Source organism: Trachymyrmex septentrionalis, unplaced genomic scaffold (genome assembly GCF_001594115.1).
Source record: "Trachymyrmex septentrionalis isolate Tsep2-gDNA-1 unplaced genomic scaffold, Tsep1.0 scaffold53, whole genome shotgun sequence".
In the NCBI taxonomy this organism is placed as follows: Eukaryota; Metazoa; Arthropoda; class Insecta; order Hymenoptera; family Formicidae; genus Trachymyrmex; species Trachymyrmex septentrionalis.
In genome coordinates this window covers 210,648-225,462 of record NW_017305705.1, presented here as the reverse complement: position 1 = coordinate 225,462, position 14,815 = coordinate 210,648, and the positions used below count along the sequence as shown (strand labels likewise).

Sequence of the window (14,815 nt, the reverse complement as noted above, 5' to 3'; positions counted from 1 at the left end):
ATATATATATATACACGTGTGTGTGTGTGTATATATATATATATATAATACGTGTGTATAATCATAATTCCCGATTAATCACCAATTTTGAAAGAAGGATATTTTGGTATTTTAGCGAAGAATGCGGTTAAGAAATTTTATTAGTTTTTCTTAGTCTTCGTTGTCTGTTCTTCGTATTTTTCACACTGATGACCATATCGATCTCACGAAGAGTTTCCAATCCAGCCGTTCATTTTACTCAAGATTATCTTCGAGATCGAGACACTTAAAGAATTCCACGAATTAATCAGAGAGAATTATCACTTCGAAACTTTTGCATTACACATAATAATATTTCTTTTCGTTTGCCGATGGCGACAGTGAAAGCCAAACGATTATTTACTTAAATACATCCGGTCTACAAAAGAAAATGCAAGTATCGAACTTTATCATTTCTGACATTTGTCTCTTTATTACGCTTTTTCTTGCTATCTCTATTCGCAGTTCTTAAGGGCACGTTGTATTGTAACTCGTCATAATTTACCGCTACTGAAATATGCTTTGATGTTTCTGAATTAAATTGTGTTAAACTAGTTTGTCTCTGCTCAAGTTATTTTAGATTACATTCTCGTAAAATGTCATTCCACGCATTACCGCAAGAATCGGTATCGCCACAACTTTGGTGTTTCCTAATTAAATATATTAGATCGTTCAATCTTGTCGCTGCAGCACTGCTGGCAAATGGTAGAAAGCTCGATGGTGAATGAGCGCCATTATAATACCGAGGAGGAGAATTTAATGCAACTTGACTTCTCACAAAAGACAACAAACCGCTTATCGCTCTATTCTCATGGGCATTTCGTTAATTACAAAGCGTTTGCAATCATCTTTATGAATATTAGCTAAGTTTCGCTGAGATTAATATCTCATTATCGTACTGCTTACGTCAGGATGATTTGCAAACTATTTTTTACGTATAGTAATTTGATAATCTTTGAAATAAATCTTTCGCATATTTTCAAGTACTTAAAATGTAGAGAATTAATTTTCCTATTGTTAAAGGCTAAGCAATTAACATTGTTAATATTGATGGACACGTATTAGAAGCTTGAAGGAGTATTTCATAATTGAAAAGATATAATGGAAGTACGTCAGAAATAATAATTTTATTGTAATGTAATTTAACGCAGGCTCTGCGAGCCAAAAATGAATATTGGGATCGACAATGAAAATAGCAAGTTGGTACAATATGATTACGTATAGTCGAAACAAATGTCAAATGTCAAATATTAATTTGTAATCCTACATCCTTTGCGTCGTTTAACGAGCGATATCACTTTCTATTCTAATAATGTGACAATCGCTGTTTACTACCTCTTTTTCAATGTCCCCAAGTGACAGTAACTTGTTTTGAAGCTATTACGCGTTCACGCCCGCGTGAAATTCATCTTCCAAGGCAAGTGCTTTAATTAAATGTCAATTCGATGTTTTTCGCATCATTTGACATCAGTCAACATTGCTTTGCGTCCCAGGCTTTAATTGAAGACGCGTTTCAAATCAAGCGTGTGTCGCTTTCTCTTTTTTGAAAAAATATTTGCTTTTGTTAAATTTTATACGTACTATGCATGTCACACTGCTTTCCCACTCGCGATAAATGCTACTTTCGGTTTTTTCCTTCATGCGGGAAAACGCCAAATCTCAAAACGAATTACAGTGGTCTGCCTGTGACAGCACCACGGGTGCTTACGCGAACAAATATTTTTATGTAACATACAAACTGCGCGAACACATACATACACATTCACGCAACGCTTTCAAAAGTACGTGCAAATAAAACGAAGTCGTGCGAGTTAGATGATAAAAGAATCGGCTTACCAAAAGCTATTGCAATTGCAATCGTGATATTGATAGCTTTATTTTAATCACTGTAAGATTGGCACTTTTAGTAAAAGCAAATATGCGAAAAATGCATGCTCCTGAAGAAATAATAGACAATTTTAAAGATGGTAAACTAAGATTTCTTCTTTTTTCCTTCTTAATAAACGCCGATTGATTGAACGCACGCTCCTTAAAGATATGGTTAGACGAAAATACTGTAAGATCAGGATCGACCATTGCGCATTTAACGAATTTAAACGTTAAAGACGAAACTAGTTTATCGAATTATTACATTATTATATTTTTGCCACGTTATTCAAAGCATCAACAGCAATACATAACATACGATTTTATTAACACGAAAAATTACGCATTATGTAAGCTTGCAACGTACAGCCGTGTCGTAAAAAAAGAATGACACTTAGAAAAGTATGTAATCGAAGGAGTCGGTAGTCACAAAATCTTCTATTTTTCTCTAAGTCATTATTCACATAATCTTTTAGTTCGGAACTTTCGATATGTGTATGAGTTGTATAATAATTTGTGACTGTTGGCTTCTACGACTTGACATATTTTTTCGGTGTTGTCTGTGTACCAATGAATGTTCAAGCTTTCGTAAGCACCGCATTACTGTTGAACTGTTTGTTAGTATTATCACGATGCTAGCTAAAAAACATTAATTGATTGTCGTTATTGTGATTGTAACTGAATGTTTCTTGCTTGCAGCACCAGAGCGCCGCCCAGGCATTGGTGAGTCGCATGTCTCTTTCTTTTCTTTCTTCTGTCCTTATATGCACATTTTATGTACATCTTTACATTTCTATCGCCATTCCGTTACTGAAATTGCCAATAATCTTTCTCGTCTATGTTAAAATTGAGATAGACAATTACATTCTGTAGATACTAATTTTTATTGTATAAATATAACAAATGTGTGTTGATTATTTTTTATTAATTCACGAGAAGAGATTGAATAAAATTAACATCAATGATATTCTTATTAAATCATAGTCAGAGCTGCATTATGATATATATGTGTAAAAAATTACACTACCTTTTTATTCGTGAAACGTGTGTCCTCCATATACAGCGTATAATATGATTTTTTTTCATTCTACACGTTACAACAGAATACATAGACGCAATTTAGTTTAAATTGTATGAGTAACAACTTAAAATAATTTTAAACAAAATGTTACACAAATATTTATAATTAAACGATATAAATAGTATAATAATTAAAATATTTATAGATTTTAATTACATAGTATTTCCTTTCTTACTAAAACAACATTACATTATTTATATTGAATATTATATTGCAAAAAGAATAATGTTCTCTGACGAAATAAGGTAAGTTGAATCAAGAAACTAGAAAGTTAAAACTCTTAAACTTTAAAAGCACAACGATTTTTACGCGATGCTCGTATACTAACTTTTAACAAATTCTATCAAAATCGAGTTTTCTAAACTCGCTTCATTCCCTCTCTAATCCCTTCGGAAATATCCTAAATATATAAAATCTAATTAACATTAATAACTTCCGCGAGCCCATAATTTATTTTACAACATGCCATTCTTAAATTTTAAATTTTCTGGTTTATATACAGTATTATCTACATTTAATTACTCACCAAAGCAAAGCACTTTCTTTTCTTTCTCTCTTTGTGACTAAATTCTTAACAGATATGACGAACAAGAGTAAGTAACATTGATTGTAAAATTCATGATGTTTAATTAAGATAAAGCTATATGCATAATTATATTTATACATACGATTACGTACCTACGCTTAATCAATATGATGTTTAACTGAATCACATCGATCCGGAGATCGCGGTACAGCACAAAAATAACTCATCACTGTATTTCAATGAACAATCAGCGAGATTGTTTCGCGTGGTCGATGAAAGCTTGCGCTGGTCGGTCCGATACGAGGCGGAGGCGGAACGATGGTCGGATGCATGTGAATATAAATCTATCTACAGCTTCTATGACCTCGTCTCGCTTTAATAAATCTTCGACGATATCGATGCTGATTTTCCGAAGCATCTCCGAATTGCGATTCAGAAATGCATCAGTCACAAGCGACGCTTATTTTTGCGTGTGCTACGATGTCAGATGATTCGTTGAACACCATAGGATGCAACAGCTCTTCGTTGTTCGTTGTAGTACGAAATAATTTACTCCTGATGGACGGCGCGGAAAATCCAATCGCTCGGATAATTGAATTGTCGGACCGATCGGAGGGAATCTTCTGCAACCTTTCGCAAGATCAAGCTTCACTTTTTTTTGCTGGTGCGCGCATCATCATCCGAACGGATCCGACCAGCCGTTTCTTAAAACGAAACTTCCGCAAGAGAATTTCCGCCTGACGAATCTTAACATATACCAGACAAACGTTGCTTGAAATACGAAGTCGTTTTCCTTGAATTATTCCTTCTTTAAATCTTATTTCACATCTAAGCTGTGCTTGAGTTTTTAAATGACAATTAAGTTTTATTTATTATATATAGAAGCTTGTTTATGGCATGAATCTAGCTAGTTTAGATCGAAAAATAGCATTGGAAGTCGTTAAAAAATAATGTCGAGAAATCGAATCATTATGCGCAACAATTAGAAAGAAACTTTGTTATGTTTCACATTGATAAAAATCGATCGCATTTGCCAAACCTTAAATCTTTATGAAGTATAAAAACGTCGTGTGAAATAACGTGACAACTACAACGTAATGCGAAAGTTTGCGGTATTAAAAAAGTGAGTAATAACACGAATCGCGGAGAATAGAATTTGTCGAAGATTCGTTATTTATTATTCTCTTTATCGTTATCTAGAATCCTATTCAGGAAAGCGTGTGCGAAACGATTTTGTACGGAAACAAACTAGGTCGGAAGTATTGTAAAAGTTGTGTAATTGCGACTCCCTTATCGACTCGACTGGGATAACCGATTCGATGTGAGAGGCTCCGGCGAGACTCTCCAGTTAGTTTTGCACGCTAGAGCAGCCGTAGAGTTATCGTAAACTTTTTCCAATCTGAGGTTTGTAAATGGCTTTTTTCAATCGAAATATCATCTACTAGTTACAATAGTGTGACACGTATCACCACGCCCATTAATTTTGCACGATCGAGTGATTTGCCGTAGTTGAACGTTGAAAAGCACCGCAAATTCTTAATGCCTGCTTTCATAGAATACCGCGCGTTCTGCAGCACGATATCCTGAATGCACTTCTCTCTTTTCTTTTCGAATCTTTCAATCGAAGTGTAGATGCATCATATGGCGTACATATTTTCAAAGTTCATCAATTTTGGAGAAGATACATGAAATCAAATCGAAAATCGATTTGATTTGACTTTGATTTTTTCACAGTGATCTCCTCGTTATGCTTATTTGCGAAAAAGTTTATAAGAAACTCATGTCATCGCGTCATTAGCATATTTTTTCAAATTTTGTGAGCTAAAATTTATTTTAAGGTGATTGATGAGATAAATATAATACCGCGTAATTTTATCTGTCATTTGTCTTTAAAAGAAAAAGAAGATCGTAACATACAGCCATAGCCATAAGCTATAATCCTCAATTTATTGCATTTTCTTGAAAAATCCGATAGGAAAGTGGGGATGAAAGTAATATAAATACTTAATATGATAAATGCAACATTGTCAGTTTATCTAAAACAAATGAACAAATTCAAACATGTTCTAGCCAGTGAGTTCTATATAGTATTGATACTATTTGAATTTTAGATAAACTTGCAATGTCATTCCATGTTACTTTCATTCCTAATAAAAGTCAAAGAAAAAAAAGTCTAAAAAATATTAAATAAAATTATTATAAAAATAAATACTATTTTAAATTTGTTTTAATATATGTAGCATAAGTAATTTTATTTATTAGAAATTTTTTTATATTATTACCTTCACAAAGGACAGAAAATATAACACTAACTTATTTCAGAGTTTATGCCAATATATATTGAACATTACTTTTGAAACATTTATTGATTATAGATAAAAGCCGTGCAAACTTTAATTTATAAGATAATTTTTTATTTATTTATATTTTGTTTATTAATTTTTATTTATTAATATTAGAACAAATATTGTCTTGTATGCGTATATATATATCTTAATTCTCAATAGATATTTTAATTATAACAATATATTTACGCAACAACTACATAATGTATACATAAGAAAATAAAAAAACAAAACCAGTTGAATAGCGAAAAATTAATTAGCTGAATTTATGAAAATTAATAACAGAAAAATGATTGGCATTTATTAGCTGAGAACTTATTCTAGAAGCGATGAAAATATATAGCGTCTATTATAAATATTATACATATAATTTAATTTTATAAATTACGTTATAAATTTTATATTATTAGAAATAAATATATTGAGCTTATTATTATGGTGTATACAATTACTAACAGTGTAATATTCTCCTCTTTATTTTTTCACTGATTTTTTTATCGAAAAATATTGAAGGCAGCGTTATGAAAAAATGTCGTGCGGATCATGCGAATATCGTAATTTATTCGATCACAAAGCAACGACAATAATACATTCACTACTCTAAACTTCGAATTTAATACCCTGAACCTATTTAATTAAAATTTAAAAGATCCTTCTATGCATTTTAATTGCACATGCAAATTACGTTACCGCGCGCACACGTCGTCTGTCAATATATTTCACGCGCATATGTATATTATTATTTCAAAAGTATGTTGCCATACACTTACTTTTTTATAGATTTAATGTTATTTGTAGTAATTCAAATTAAATTACACAGTAATTTAGCGTATAGTAACTATATTTACTTTTTCAATGATTGTTGAGTACTCTCATACTTGTATATCCTTATCGAATAAACATATAGAGCACAAAGATTACTGACTCGTGGAAAACGTTCTTAATCAAATAAAAGGTAGTTCACTCGTTCACGTTGAGCATGCAAATGAATACTTCAGCTTTGCTGTCGAAACTAACTTAAAATTAAAGGGCTAACGTAAAGCTTAATATGCAAGCAGCCTTATTATTCTGTCATGTGTGTGCAATTTTATTAATCATTTACCTTCTGATTCTCTCTTTCTCATCCTTCCTTTCTTTTGCTTTGTTGAATATTTTTATTTTAACATTCTTCTACAGTTACCTTTTATCCTAACTATGTGAAGCACACACAAGTAGGTTAATAATAAAACTTAACTTAACGACTCTTACGCTTGTGTATCTAAACTATGTGCGACAGTAAAAATAGAATTTATTGCGATACTTATAACTTTGCTTTTAGGGGTATTGTCGCCAATGACATTTTAGATTTAAATGACCCTTAAAGTATATACTATGACGCAGAATGGAATTTTAAATTACAATTCTGTGGTATAAGATATTGACTATAATGTCATACACGTGTAATATAGTGATACTTATATATTTTTGTCGCTTATTGATGTGTGTGAAGTATACAAGTATTTAAGAAGAAAATACTTTTAGTACAACTTTTAAGAACTTCAAGACTATTCCTCTCCTCAAGACATAATATCTCTTATTCCTGGTCATCGATCATTACGTTAAATCAGTATAATATAATGTTGGCCATTGCATGCACGAATGAAATAATCGTTCGCGTTTCCACTAAAGATTGCAGTTACCACTATAGCTATAGTTAAATAGCTTACTTGTACACATATGTATACATGAACCATCCAGTATACATGTTATGTACATACTCAAATTCCCAGAGCTTTAATATTAGCTACTGGTTCAAAGTGAATTTTCCAATTCAGCATCCAGTCTCTCTGTTGTTACATCATGAAAAGAACAGTATATAATCTTTCAATATGTTTTATAATAATGTGTCATAATGTCATAATAATACACAATTGCAGTAATAATTACTTGATTTTGTTATACGAAACAGGTTATTATTAGTTTTCATAAAAGCTGATTTAATTAAAACACACTTGATTCGCGAATTACTTCACTAATTAATCGCATGTGCTGCTTTAAATTTTATGATAACTGTTAGTGCTAATCCGGATTACGTTTATTTATTCATGCTTCTTTTATAATCCACATAAATATGTGTCGATGCATTATGTACAATATATTCTTTAAGACAGAGGATTGAAGGAGACTATATTCATGTTTGTATAATATATTACATCGACATCTGTCTTTATAGAAAAACTTGTTTCATTTCCTAACTCGAATGATTTTTCACAAACAAAAAATCATGCATCTTTCATTCTCATCTCTCTCATGCTCGTAAGATACTTAATCTTATTACAAAATGAGAATATAATATGCATATATATATTAATATTACATTATGTTAACTTAAAATAAAAAATGTTATATATTTTTCAATCTATTTATTCCGTTTAATAAGAAATTATTGCAAATAAAATATACACTTTTTCTATTATACAAGAATTTCTTATTTTATTATGCGTAAGATAAATTATTTTAAGTTTAGTAAATAAATGGAAAGGTAAAAATTACATTTCTTAGAAATATAGAAGAAATATCTCAAGTGTATAATAAAAGATTTTTGCATGCACGTAATAATAAATGTAATCTTGATTTAAAATATTATCTGATGTAATTTCAGAGTCATAAAGAACTATGAAAATATTATGTATTTGTAAATCATTGCTCACTCACGATTACAAAAGTTGATCTCAAAAACATTTTGATATGGTATATCATGTTACAAAAACTATTATAATTTTTTTCATTTTTACAAAAACAACCTGTAGTTCTTAAACACATTTATATAAACTTTATGAGAGTTAAGTATAAATATAAATAAATTTAAAAAAATAAATATAAAATAAGTATAAAGCGAAATAATTATCATTGTTTATAAATTACAAATTAATATAATTAATTATACTACATTTATAATTAAAAAGACGACATTTTCACTCCGTAAGATCTCTAATTTATTGACCAAATTAAATTGTTGTATTTTCATTGACGAATCAATGGGAACGAAATCATTTTCAGTTAAAAGAAATCCGAGACGTAGAAGAGAGAAAGCTGTGACATTTTCCAGAATAAATACGTTGGATACAGATTGCCCTCCTCATTATACATTTTTTCATATGCACTAGTTTCTTTCCAATGGAAAAACGGTTTTTTTCCAGATATATTATCTTTATGAGTAAGTTGTATATTTTCGCGATCTTTCAAACTTCTCTTTTACGAGCGTCCTTAATAAACTTATGACCCGCGCTCGTTTTTATCGCCGACTTCACGTTAATGTGGATATCCTGAGACAGGGAAGTGGGGCGTAAAATTTCCGCAATCGCCATCGTTCCAATATTGAATTATATACAAAGAAAAAACACGCATATATATATATATATATAATTGACAATATAAAATTATGAACAATTTAGTTATAACAATTAGTAAGAAAGGCTTATACGATTTGTTCGAAAATTTGATAATTCTAACAAAAAATTATATTTATTTGAAAATCAATATAAAATACAGTTAGGAGAAAAACTATTTTATTGAAAATATACATTTAATAATTCTCATTATTTATCGTGATTGTAGTTCTGGACATTTATGTAAATTTTTATGTTATGTTTTAATATTTTAATATCATATTATATAGATCGATTCTCTTGCAATATAGCGCATGGTACTACATTATAACGTTATCTTCTATGTATATCCTTAGAATAGTATGATCTCCGTCGATTGCTAATGTATAGGTGTTTTCAAGCGTAACTACTGTACTCACCGATAACAGGTCATTAATTATCACATCGGAAAACAGATAATTGCATAGGAGAACATTATCTGCGATATTGCGCATCGATTTTATCGCTTTTTCTTGCACTATTGGAAATATAGCTACTTTGTTTACGTAATTATATCTTTCTTCGTATATCAATTTGAATCAAATCTCGAAATTAAGTTTACATCAAATTCATGCCAATAATTTTTATATCAATTTGTTCATATATTGCGTTAATACATAATTTACTGCACAATGTAGACTTCTTATAAAACTGATCTCTTTGCACTTATCGAACAGAATCAGTAATCTCAATTTTGCTTTGTCCGGCATAATCGTTATGTCCGACCTATTTCTTTTATTTTAGACTCGCTTTTATAGAGAACAGGTAGGCGGTTTTGTGGAACCAGGATAAGCTTCCTAACTATCGAATGTAAACGTGATATGCGTTGCTAGCATGAAAATACTTGGAAAAGTCGTAAAACGATATATCTAACGTGCATGGAGAAAATACGAGACTTAGCCTCTAGAAAATATACAGGCGCGATCAGTATACTGTTATTGGCACACGAGCGCAAAATAAATTTTCTTTAAAAACGAACGATGATAGGTACATGATACTCGACATTATGTTAACATTTTATCGAAACTTTACCGAACGATAATAAAAGCGTCGATGAGACAAAGCTCTTTCAAAAATAAGGAAAAAAGATCTTCCTACATAATACTAATTAAAATATTGTGGTTGCTTGAATATACAATTTATTAATGATTATGCAAAAGCAAAGGTAGAGTAAAACAGAAATTGAGAAGATATAGCGCTTGCGTACATTAACAGTTTAGCTCTGCATTTGACACGCAGCTGTGTAACAAAGACTTGTTACTTTGATGCAACGTGGTTTCGTAACGATAGTTATTTCTGAAATGCAAACTATAACTTTGTCCAATCCTTGTGACAAACGTATAAAAGCGGACAATAATTACGGAAAATACATTGTCGCATAACATAAATTAAATTGATTATTATGATTTCAGTTAACTACAGTTAATTGTATATTTTATTATGATAAAAAAGCTTTTTATGATAACACATATATTTATATGCATAATTATTTGTAGCATTATTATATGTATTAAAGTTTTTATTATGACAAAAAACTTTTTGTTTTAACAGATTTCTGAAAAAAATAAGATCTTTAATATATTATAATGTTTCGTTTAGTTTCATTGATATATAAAATTTCTATAACCTTTTATAGAAATATAATTAAAATAATTAATAAATATAATAATACAACAGTCAGATAAGAACAAACAAAAGAAAAATTTTCTAATTTATTATAGAATATATTTTCTTATTATCTATTTACTTACTACAGTTTTTATTACTAATACATTATTTGACAATTATTTAGTATCTTATTAATTATTACTTGAAAAATTACCTAAGTAATATGCTGAGAACAAAGAATACATTGATAAAAAATAGTTTACAATTTTTGTTACTTAAAGCAAGTTTTGTTATTATAGGAGATTTTGAGATCCAACTCTCTCTCTCTCTCTCTCTCTCTCTCTCTCTCTCTCTCTCTCTCTCTCTCTCTCTCAAGTAAAATCATAAAAACCTTCCACGAAATTACATGGAAGCATTTTGATAAATTTTCCAATATTAATGAAAGAAAGCGCTGATGAATTATGAAAGCATTTCGATCGTTTATACAAGATAGATACGTACACAAACGTATACATACAATGGTTAAACTAACTCATTAAATTTGTCGTAAGTTTACATATAAGCTGCTTACTCATCCATGTGCGTGTAACTTTACGAGCCAGCGCCAAGCGTATTGCTGCAGCCGACAACCTGTCGTGTAGCAATCTCCTTCACCGTCGATAATATTCAATTAGGAGGTAGCAGTCACATGCTTTTCCGTACGACTGTCTTTATCAATACTCCATGACGTTTCGAAGCAATTTCATCTCCCGATATAACACAGATGAAACGGTACTAATTAATGCGCTTTAATCACGACGTGAATAATATTATGCAATTTCTGCGATAAGGAATACGAGCATATATCTCTAAATCGGCGAGACACTGTAATTTTGTGACATTGCACAAAAGAGAGTATTGTGTTTCGAGCTATTCATTATTTTCCTGTATTATCGAGAATCATCTGGTTCCGTGACAAAAGTCCATTCGTTCAACGTTTATTCGAAAGTTATGTTTATGAGCAAAATGTCCTTCCCTCTTCCTCTTTCCCCTTCTTTCCTCCCTTAATTTTCTATCGATTTTTGTGTGAGTCAGTATCCAGGGCACGAAAGGATTTAATAGAGAAAAAGATAGAAAAATAGCATCCTCGTTCTTTGCTCTTAGAAAGATGCACCGATAACTTCCGAGAATCGCTGTGAAAAGTCCATTGATTTCTACGAATCGATATTACCTCGAACGCAAAATTCCATCGATCGACTCTACGGATGGATTTCCATTTGGTAAATCGATTGCGTGTCTCTCGTAAATTCTCACTTCCAGTTAAGTGACATTCGCATGGATTTTACATTTGTTAGACTTCGCGATTGTGTTAGTCGGCTTACAATTTGTTCAACGTTGAGTAATCGTTTGGATATTAGTGATTCTCGTGCATCAGTCTTTCTCCTTGAACGTATTACGTATTTCTTTGCTGAATATTTAATTTTTCTTTATGTACATAGAGAATACATATATAATATATAAAATATTAAAATATTTTTTAATATTGAAGTATATAAATAATATTATTTTATTAAATCTAGAGCAACGGATTATTTGGATCTAAAGTGACAATTTTTGAACGATTATACAATCTATACGATTGGTACAATGAGGTTCTAAATTATAGGTAAGAAAAACTTCCAATTACGGCAAAGGTTCACTTGCATTCTACACTTTAAATAAGACTTTAGAACTTAGGTGTGGTTTTCATAACTGCAGTTAAAAGTTTTATATAATAAATTAATATTAAATTATATTAAATAAAGATACGGATCTATTGAATTCAATTTTTTAATTTAATTATCAAGGTTTAGTTTGCTCATTGGAATCGAAATGTCCTGTTAGGAATATTTTACGACGTTTAATTTATATGTTTAGTTGATCAATAAATGAATTTTAATTAAATTTATATATCGTTAAACCATATCAAGTTTTTTTAGTAAATGCACACTGTTTATTGTGCTGACTCGCAACACCCTTTTATTGTTAATTTTTTTGTTGTTAAATTGACATTAAATAAAAAAACATAATCGAATATACTAAGCATTATCTCATTAACATAAATGAATGATTATCAGTTTTATGTAATAATGAACAATTACACGTGGACGAACAGCTAAAGTTGTACCGAACTAACACGCTGCAGCACAAATTAAATTTTGCAATTGACAAGATAAGCATTTAAAACATAAAGAGAGATCTTTGTACAAGAATACAGACATCGGCGAAAGTACAAGAGAAAGATAGGAACCGTGCCAATTTCCAAGGAAGATCTCCGAAGACTTCAGATATCTTTGTGCTGCGTCTGCTTTCCTGCCGTTTAACTCAATATTACAGTAAAAGTTCTTACTACCCTAATATTGATTCAAATGGCAGGAATGCAGCCTAGTCTTCCGGCCTACTTGACGTTATAAAATATTGAAGATTGCGAGCAATACCACCGGAAGAAGCGAAAATTCAAGGACAAGCCTTCCTTTGCTCGCTATCCCAAAAACCTGCTTATGTCTCTTCTTTTTTTTACATCGAGCATTGCAAAGAAACTTGCAGAATTCGATACATAGCCAGCACGTGGAAAAACGAGTTACTGTTGTAACGTAAGTCACACGAGAATTGATGAAAAATGTAAACGAATCGACAAGATGCAGGTGAAAAGTTTTCGACGTATCTTTTCTTTAACCCGATGAAATACTTGATAAATTGACTCAAGTTTCCTTTGAGTGCAGTTCTCGAAGGGAAGAAGTTACGAGACCAGCGCAGATGGTACGACCTTTCCGTGGCAACTCTGACGTCAATCAAGTATCTTAAATTCGAAACAAAGCTTTAATTGTTTCTCTATTCGGACAAATAATTTTGTATTAATATAAAATAATTTTAACATTGGAATATCACCGAAACCTAAATATTTTTAAACTCTCGGCTTCTATAAATATATCATATAGAAAATTATTTCTATTATTTGGAAATTGAAAAATCTCGAGTTATTTCTTGTATTGGAAACGTTATGCGTGTAGGACAAAGATGCAACGAAAAAATCGCATCGTCTAATTAGGAAGATACGAGAAAAGTTGTTCGCGTGCTTCACCCCGCGAGACTATTAAATAATTCGTCAGATAACAGCATGTTACAACCGCACGAAGGCTTTCGCTTATTAATTTCTCTTCCCGTGAGGATGATAATTTACGTTGCGCGGTGTAGCATTATAGATAATCTTATCTCAAGTCAGGAATAAAAATCAAACGGCTAATGAGTAAAGTTGGCAATTAGCCGAGTGATAATACAACCTAGTAATGTTATGTGTTGATGAGTTGCAAACTATAATATTCAATGTACTCTACTGATCAGCAACTATAAGTATTATACAACCGAATATATCTAGACATATGCTATTTACAATAATAAGATAATCTAGACCGCTATGGATAAATCATATAGGCAAGGAAAAGGTCAGATTTTTATTTTTAATAATAAATCATATTTTTATATGTATATAAATTTGAAATAATCTTTTAGATACATGTTATATATATATATAAACTGCACGCCATTAACTATCGGATTTGAAACGCAATCAGATATAAACTGAAACTGAAATAATATTATCTTCAATTAAATTGATTATCAATTTGATAATGATGTTACTAGCATCTTAAGAATCTAATCTACAAAATTTATATTTATATACACTGAGAAAAAAATTGTTAACCTGATTAAATGCGTTTAGTTCGTAATGATTATTTAATTCAAATATTTATATATTTAGATTAACAAAATCTTATAATTTAAAACATGTTATCCTGAATTAACAAATATTTACTTCACAACGCCCGTGACTGACTACATTTAGTTGAATCAACTAATATTTTTTTGAAACAACTTTTTTTCTCAGTGTATATATAAATACAAATAAGTGCTACTTATATGTATGATATTTATATACATAAATATA

General features: G+C 30.5%; 1 protein-coding gene across 3 annotated transcripts in view; it reads left to right on the top strand.

Moving 5' to 3' along the window:
• LOC108752004 (sodium/potassium/calcium exchanger Nckx30C) overlaps window positions 1-14,815 on the top strand; it is a 61,458-nt gene that overhangs the window by 11,320 nt on the left and 35,323 nt on the right. For all 3 annotated transcript variants that reach the window (XM_018492544.1, XM_018492545.1, XM_018492543.1), the window contains exon 2: window positions 2,584-2,607. In XM_018492544.1, coding sequence (XP_018348046.1) covers window positions 2,584-2,607 — 24 coding nt within the window. The remainder of the gene's footprint in view (window positions 1-2,583; window positions 2,608-14,815) is intronic.